Source organism: Oratosquilla oratoria, chromosome 17, assembly GCF_046742065.1.
Source record: "Oratosquilla oratoria isolate Oo_2021 chromosome 17, ASM4674206v1, whole genome shotgun sequence".
Lineage (NCBI taxonomy): Eukaryota > Metazoa > Arthropoda > Malacostraca > Stomatopoda > Squillidae > Oratosquilla > Oratosquilla oratoria.
Window position 1 is genome coordinate 163028 of NC_134793.1, and position 9144 is coordinate 172171.

At 38.9% G+C, this 9144-nt stretch overlaps 1 protein-coding gene across 1 annotated transcript; it reads left to right on the forward strand.

The window, feature by feature from the left end:
- The first annotated feature begins 2128 nt into the window (after nucleotides 1–2128).
- LOC143034334 (uncharacterized) lies at nucleotides 2129–8400 on the forward strand. Its single transcript, XM_076200267.1, has 2 exons — nucleotides 2129–2203; nucleotides 6299–8400. The coding sequence occupies exon 2, from the start codon at nucleotides 6510–6512 to the stop codon at nucleotides 7533–7535; it is 1026 nt and encodes a 341-aa protein (XP_076056382.1). The 5' UTR covers nucleotides 2129–2203; nucleotides 6299–6509; the 3' UTR covers nucleotides 7536–8400.
- The last annotated feature ends 744 nt before the right edge of the window (nucleotides 8401–9144 follow it).

Genomic DNA, 9144 nt, shown 5'->3' on the forward strand with positions numbered 1-9144 from the left:
AGGAGGATGTGCTATCAGTTGTTATAAAATTATTGACATTACTTCCTGTTACCTCTTGTACAGCACCGTCTCTTTTCTCAGACCTCGAGTCCTACTTTGATACAATGACTGGGTAATATTGGATTGGTTACTAACGGTGCATTCAATTTGTGTGGACCTCGCAACTCAGTATATACAAAGATAAAAGAACATTCCTCTTATTGTGTTTTAGTCAAATGTATTTACCACAGCGTAAGTTTGTATGAAATATATGTATTTGGTGACCAGCCTACTAATCTCTCTTTTGCTTAGTGAACATGCAAAGTGGTTTAAATTTAGTTCTCTTAAGGTGGCACCACATAGTCATTTCTCGTTAGTAGGCTACTCGTTTTTGCTTCTGACTTTGATTTTGGGTCCAAAGTGAGTATCATGCTACTGACTCTTATTACTGGGAAAAGTGGATAACTGCTGAGAAGCATTAACGACAAATTTTGCTACTTGAATGTTCAAATGAGCCACCATTCCTGGGGTTAATATATAAAATATAGAATTGAGCATCCATATTATTGTTTTTTTATTCCCCATCTTTAATTGTTACTATACACTTATTAAAGCATTAACAACAACATGAAATAGATGTCAACTTTTTTTCCTCCACTAGACTACCACTGTAATAGACTCGACAACCAACTAAGACTCAGAAGTCCTATCTGCAACCCTCGCCGCTTACGGGTCGTGGCAAAGGAGTGTGTTTCTGTGCTACCGGTCCGGCACAACCAAAACCTCATCGTTGACGCCGGCAAGCGGGCTCGCATAGATAAATCCACACAAAGCACTTCCCACTTTTTATAGTGGTGTATATTTGACACATTTCCCGAGTTGCACAATCATCTGTTTTCAAAGTTGTGCTCGTAGTGGAAGAGATTTACACAACGCGATAATTTTATGACAGTCGCATGCAGGATTCGAACTCTGCTATCGGCCACTCGTAAGATACCTTCACAGAGCCTTAGGCCACTACACCAACAGACACTTAAAAACCTTGAAACCTGGAATCGAACTGATTCCCAAGGATAGGAAAGATCACTAATCTGCGACCCCAATTCCTGTTTTACACAAGGCCCAAGTGCACCAGTTGGCAAGGGGTAAGGATCGGAATAAATCCCTTTCACGCTTTTCGCCAACTTAACTATGAGAGAAATTCGCTAGTAACAGGAATTGGGGTCGCAGATTGGTGATCTTTCCTCGGGAATCAGTTCGATTCCAGGTTTCAAGGCTTTTAAGTGTCTGTTGGTGTAGTGGGCTAAGGCTCTGTGAAGGTATCTTATGAGTGGCCGATAGCAGTGGGTTCGAATCCTGCATGCGACTGTCATAAAATTATCGGATTGATGTTGCTGTTACTAGCGAATTTCTCTCATATATTTACACTTGCCCACCGGATCTATTCTCTAGTTTATGCTCCAAGTATCGCCCGCTGACTTTGCTCTGCTCCGTTAGGGGTCAATTCTCCTCTCCATATGAAAGAAATTCGCTAGTGACAGCGACATCAATCTGATTTTTTTTTTTTTTTTTTTTGTGGGTTGTCTCTGTGAAGGTGGTCGAAAGCAGTGGGTTTGAATCCTACATCTCTTTGAGGAGCCGCCCGCCGCTGCTTGTCAGCATCGCTCTGCCCCGTCAGGGGCCAGCTCTCTCTGCCCTCTACTCGCTTCGTGGGAGCCACTCGAGGATCCTACTCACTTCTCGCAGAATACACACATTTCCTATTAACATAACCACGCACAAACATTGTACTTTTTCTTCAACTAAAATTCGCTTTCTCTCATACTACATGTGCTCATTTCAGATTACCTCACCGTTTCAGATTACGCCTCATACCATTTTCTCCACTTTTGGTTGCTGATGAAGGTGTCGCCGTCCAAGTTTCCTGCCCATTCCTCTTGCGCCACGATCATCGCCCAAAAAAGAGTTTATTGGCAATAGCCGACTTTTAAACACCACTATCTTTTCATCTTCAGACATCTCTTCCCCTTCCACACATACCGATCCCGAGCGAAAGGGTGGTCTTTTCCAGATAATCCATAAACTCGTTTGTAAACATAACAGGAGAAAACTTGACGGGAAACTTAGTTATTATTTTCGTTTGCCGGTAGCCAAAAAAGTCGTCAGCTAAACATGTTGTACATAACCAATACGCAAGAGTTTTGTAACAAAGCGAGTGCCAAAAGTGAGTAGCTTGATAGCGAGAAATGCTTAGTTTGTCACCACTTTTAATATTGCATTATGTGGCCTGGTTTTTTCATTGGTTCCAAATTTGTAGACAAAATGAAGGCAGCTTGTCAAGCGCTTGTTCAGTGTTTACATTCTTGTATGCCAGACATGGCAGACAAAGTTACAGATTAGTGAAAATATGTAAGTGTAATGCATTCTTGGGCTCATTTACGTGTTATTGGCTGGAATACTCAAAAAACAATGAAAGCTATATCTCAAAAATGGAATTCACTGTAATCTAACTTAAAAGTAGTTTTGTGTTATTCTGATTTGAAAGGAAAGTCTAACCTAACCACCAACCCAACCCCATGTATATATAGGGCAGTGGTCGGCAACCTATGGCTCTTTGAGGCCACTTGTGTGGCTCCAGAAGCTTCTTACAAAATAATTATTCCATCAAGATGAAAGCATCATATACTGTAAATTTGTAAATATTCCAGGCAAATTTATATATTCAGCTTTGAAAATATCTGTAGCCATCAGTTATAATTTATAGAAAAATCTTTCCTAATCTGAACTTGTTATTATTATTATTTATCTGTTTATTTTTATTTATTCATTGTGGATCCAACAGCACAATAGTTTTATTAAGTTAAAAAAAAAATGAATCTAGCCATAGGGGTTGCCCACCACTGGTATAGGTGGTGACAAGTTAGGTTGGTAGGGTAATTATTTCTCAAGCAAGGATGTCAGAAATCATGATTTTACAGTTGTTGTTCCTTAAACTGTCTGTCTGAGCAGTCCTGTCTCCCCAAGTAATGCCATGGCTGCAACGGGGTTTTCCCACAAATCCTTTATGGAGTGTATGTTGTGTTGTTTGCATGCATGATTGTGTATAATGCAGTCTTCCATTATGTGTTGAAGAGTATGGGGTAAAGTGTTACATCCTGGGCATTTGTCCACAATGCAGTCATCCAGTCTCTTAGAAGGGCTGGGTGGTGGCTGCATCGCGGTCTGGCCAGGTGGACTCTGTCCTTTTGTGGGAGAGAGGATTCAGAGGGATAGATATCAGGAGGTCTGGCATGCAGCAATGTGTTGTCTTTTAGTGCGTTAATGGAGCTGTGAGTGATGTGATTATGAATATGTTTCCAGAGGCTGGTATTTGGTGGTTTTGTAGGAAGAGAAGAGAGTATTTGTGTGAGATAGATATTTGGGTTTTTTTTTTTTTTTTTTTTTTTTTTTGGTGTGTGTGGGTGTTCTGCTATGTAGTGTAGCAGGTGTGCTGTGTTTGTGGAGGCTGCAGCAAGTGTTTGTGTGCCTCTCATGTCAAGGTGTTCTTTGACTTTGAGGAATCTTGTTTCATAGTGTAGGTGGTCTGTAGGTGTTGTATATGTGCAGCCTGTAATTGTTTTTAATGCTTTGTTTTGTATGGTCTGAAGGGTGTTTAGGTGTGTCTCACAGAGATTAGGTGCCCATGCTGGACTTGCATTATTCATCACTGAACAGATGTATTGTTTGTATATTGTAGTATTAGTTTCTTTGTTTTGTCCAAATGTTCTTCCAGTGATTGATTTAGGTGTGTTGAGTCTAGGTGTGCATGTATTTTTTATGTTTGTGATGATGTGTTTAAATGACATGGATGTATCTCATGTTACACCAAGAATTTTCGTGGTGTGTGTGTGTGTGGTATTAGAGTGTTGTTGATATAGAGTTGAGGAATGTATTTGTGTTCTTTTGTCCAGTTGATGAGAAGTGTTATTGTAGATTTGGCTGGGGCTATTTTGAGTTTGTTTGTAATAAACCATGTGTTGAGTGTATCAAGGTATGGCTGTATTATTTCTGTGTTACAATGTGTACATGTGATTGTTATGTCGTCTGCATAGGAAGAGATTTGTATTTCTGAGGTGTCTGGTGTGGGTATATCATGCATGTATATATTAAAGTGTGTGGGGGATAGAACAGAGCCCTGTGGTACTTCATTCTTAATGTTTCTGATGTGCGATGATTGGCCATTATATGATACATAAGCATTTCTGCCCACCAGATAATTGGCCAGCCACCTTTTGGTGTTATTGTGCATGTCTGTGTTATATATTTTGTTTGTTAGTTTGTGACGGGGATAGCCTCAAAAGCTTTACTAATGTCTAATGTTATAAGAAGTGTTCTGTGATGGGGCCTGTCTGAGTTGATGCCATCTAATATTCTTTGCGTGAGGTTTATTAGAAGAGTGTGGAGTGTAGTGGTCTAAAACCATGTTGTGATTCAGCAAGGGGAATATGTGGTGTGATAAATTGAAGTATGAGGCATTCAGTGACTTTGGAGGGGGTGCAGAGAAGTGTGATTGGGCAGTGTGATGTTGGGATTGTTGGGTCTTTATTGGGTTTTGGGATTGTGATTGATTTCCCATGCTTCCAGATGTCAGGTATAGTGTTGTGTGAATAGCTGTAGTTTGCAATGTTTGTGAGTGCATATATACCTTGTGGTCCAATGTGTTTTAGGTGGATGTTACTTATGTTGTCAGGGCCACAGGCGGATGAGTGCATAAGGTTATGTATTATGTCTTTTGTCTGATTGTCTATGAAGGGTGTATAGTCTGAGTCATAATAATAGGTTAGGATGATGTCTATATTACATTATTACAATAACCAAGAATATGTTGTGCATGTTTAATTATATTATGTATATGAAATTAAAAAAAAAAAAAAATGCATTAGCTTATCTCATTTGTTCTCACGGAACCCTTAGGGACCTTTTGCAGATCCTTAAGGTTCTGGGGAACCCTGGTTGAGAAACGTTGCCTTAGGTAAATGTGACAGAGCTACTGAAAGATGACTGATGGGACTGACCCCCCCCCTTTTATTTCTTCTCCTTTATTTCATTACCTCATTGCAGAAGTTGAGAAACCTGCCTCATGTACACCGGTATGTGGGAATAATTGGAGAAATAATCAACAAATTATTGAAATTAAATCTTTAGGAATGTAAGATTAAATTTTCCTTTCCCCAATATTTTGAAAGAAATTTAATCAAGTGAGAATATATACTTCAATTTAGACTCAAAAACAATATATTCAAACTACAAAGTACATCTGTAAAGCATCATCTATATATATACAAAATTCACATTAGTCCCCCCGAAGTGTCATCTACATTTATAATATTCAGGTTAGCCCCCACCCCTCATTTTGATCCTGGATTCTACATTTACCTTGTGTTTCATCAAGCTGTAGTTCAAAAATGGTAAAGCACTAGTTCTCCCATTAAACACTGTCATCTCACTACTTCCACATTTACTAGGGTTGCTTCTTTGATAGCAGTTCTATTATTTGTTGTGTTTTGCTAAAAGGATAACACAGGTACACTGTGTATCTTAAACAATGTGACTCGCATCACTTATATCAGTCAGGTGAATGAGATGAACTGAATGAACCTTCTTTGAGTAGGTAATTTTTAGGTTCAGGTAATATGATCCCAAAAGTGGAATGCTCTGAAGTAATATTAACCACTACAGTACAGTGGTGCCTACATAGGGCTCTTGATGTGCGAGTGGGTACATGAGGATGCTGACATCAGCGTCTTGATTATATATATATTTTTTATAGATGTACATGAGTTACCCCCGAATTCTGCAAACTGATTTAATCATGTTTTCTGTGTTTATTATTACTCAGAGTAAAAGACAACAAGTAATACAACAGTGACTTTATATCTTATAATGCGAGTAGTGTGATGCAGCGTACATATGGCAGCCGATGCTGCATGCGAGAATTTGACTTGTAGTAAAATGGTTCAAATATAACTGCTATACCCACCTAGGCCATTCCCCTCTCCAAATCTCATGACCAGATGAAAAAAAGCAAGGTATCAAGTCATTCTGGTCATGATGGTGTGAGTATGCAAGTATATATTAGATGATTTTCAGTGCATTTCTAATGAAAAAGCTGAATGAAATATATCATAGGACCATATCTGATAGTATTTCTACCTGTTTTATGTTAGGTGATGGCATGTACAAAGGGACCTGAGTTTGTTTACAAAACATCCACACTCCTATTATTACACATCTCAAAAAGTAAGATGTCAGTCTTATGATTACATTTTTTTTTCCCCAGGAAACAGATAACCATCATCATTTCTCTGGGAAAGCTATCCATAGATTCCATGTATTTGTCATACAACAAGGAGAATCTGATGTGACATTTGTGGCACAGCTATCTCACGAGTCATATTAATTATCAAGTGATAACCCACACAGGAGAGAAGCTTTTCCAGGGTGACCTATTTGATGCAGCTTTCTCATCAAAGGCTAATCTTAAACATAACATGACTCACACAGGAGAGAGGCCATTCCAATGTGACTTGTGTGATACAGCTTTCTCACGAAAGAGTGATCTCAGACATCACATGATGACCCACACAGGAGAGAAGCCAATCCAGTGTAACCTGTGTGATTCTGCATTCTCAAGAAAACGTTACCTCAAATGTCATGTAATGACCCACACAGGAGAGAAACCTTTCCAATGTGACTTGTGCGATTCAGCTTTCTCTCAAAAAGGGAGTCTTAGATATCACATGATGACCCACACAGGAGTGAAGCCTTTCCAGTGTGATATATGTGATTCAGCTTTCCCACAAAAGGGTGATCTCAAACGTCACATAATGGCCCACACAGGAGAAAAGCCTTTCCAGTGTGACCTGTGTGATTCTGCTTTCTTACAAAAGCATGATCTCAAGCGTCATGTGATGACCCACACAGGAGAAAAACCTTTCCAATGTGACCTGTGCGATTCTGCTTTCTTACGAAAGGGTCATCTTAAACGTCACATGACGACCCACACAGGAGAGAAGCCTTTCCAATGTGACCTGTGTGATTCTGCTTTCTCACAAAAGGGTGATCTCAAACATCACATGATGAACCACACAGGAGATAAGCCATTCCAGTGTGACTTGTGTGATTCAGTTTTCTCACGAAAGGCTAATTTTAAATGTCACATGTTGACCCACACAGGAGAGAAGCCTTTCCAGTGTGAGCTGTGTGATTCAGCTTTCTCACAAAAGGGTGTTCTTAAACGTCACATGAAAACACACACTGGAGAGAAGCCTTTCCATTGTGACCTGTGTGATTCAGCTTTTTCACTAAAAGGTAGTCTTAAAACTCATATGATAACCCACACAGGAGAGAAGCCATTCCAATGTGACCTGTGTGATTCAGTTTTCTCACGAAAGGTTGCTCTCAACCATCACATGATGAACCACACTGGAGAGAAGCCATTCCAGTGTGACCTGTGCAATAAAGCTTTCTCACGAAAAAGTGTTCTCAAACGTCACATGATAACCCATACAGTGTGACCTGTATGATGCAACTTATAAGAGATATCATAACTTTACTCTGGAGAGAAGCCTTTTACAGTGTTACCTGTGTGATACAGATTTCTCAAGTAAGGGTGATTTCAAACATCATGTGATGACCCACACTGGAGAAAGGCCTTTCCAACAACATGACCTGTGACATGGACCTTTCTTATGTAAGGGTATTCTAAAGTAGCACTTGATGTCCCACATGGAGAAAAGCCTTTTTACTGTGAACTGTGCAGTACAGCTTTCTCATGAAGGAGTAATATCACACAGCATATGATGATCAACACAGGAGTCATGACTTTCCAGTATGACTTGTGCGATGCAGCTTTCTCATAAGATGTTTTCAAAAGTCACATGATAACTCGCGCAAAATCAAAACTTTTCTAGTGTGACATTGCATTGTACATATCTCTAAAGACTGGAGCTGTGTGGGGAGTTATTAATTTTAAACTTAGACCTATGGCATTTGAGGCAAAAATGAATGTAAAATATTCCTCAAAAAAATATATACTTGGTTCTTTTTTGTGCTTTTGAAAATATTCTTTGAATGCAGGTACTCCATATGAACAAGTATTGCATGAAATTATTATGTATTTAATGATGCTGTGGTACATTCCTACATATACCAGTGGAGTAGTTTTAGTGGATGTTTTATAGGACCATATCTAAAATCTGTTCAATATCTCAATTTGCATTTGTTGAAATGGTTTAATTTAAGCTTGAATCTGATATGTTATAGGACCCATGGAATGCCACTTGACCTTTACAAAATAAATGAATACGTGAAATAGATTAGTAAACAAACAGATAAGTGAATGTGGTACCATTCATTAGTATTGTGAAACTTTGCAATAAAGAAAACACAACAGAATTACTGTTTTATTGCAATACTTAAATGCATTCCTTACAGAGCACACTCACCTTATGAATTGCTGTTTTAATCTGTATCCATGACAAGAAACACTACTGTAATGTTATCAACTTCATGTACTACTAGTTGGTTATCAAATTGAACAGGAGCAATGAAGAAAGGGACCTTTCTGTAAATTAGTATATGAAAAAATATGATTTATACCCTATGCACTGAGATCTGGCCGTTAGGGCGGAGCACTGGGAGTTCCCTGTGGTGCCACATATAATTATTTTATCATTTTATTTTATTATATAATTCTATTTTATAATTTTATAATGTTGCCTCATACGATTATATTATAATTTGTTGTCACACACCACCACTGAGATAAAAATCAAAGCAATGTTTTCTATACAAAGGTTTCGTTTCTTTAAGTGAAGATATGGCATATGTGCATGCGAGAGCGACGTTGCCACTACATCTAATCTCTGGCCCCGCCCCCCTCACACTGCATTCAGAAAACATTGCATCCACACGCACGTTCTCGCCATGGATGCCCATATGTGGCAACACCGGGACATCTCCTAGCCACGCCTTATCGGTCATTTCTCCTTGCGTTGACTATAGTATCATAATGAACAAACAAATGAGACCAGTGAGCATTTTATTTTTCTTCAAATATCTACATATACTGATTAGCATGGATAGTTTAGTCTCTCAACTTAACCACATTAAATGATCAGCTGC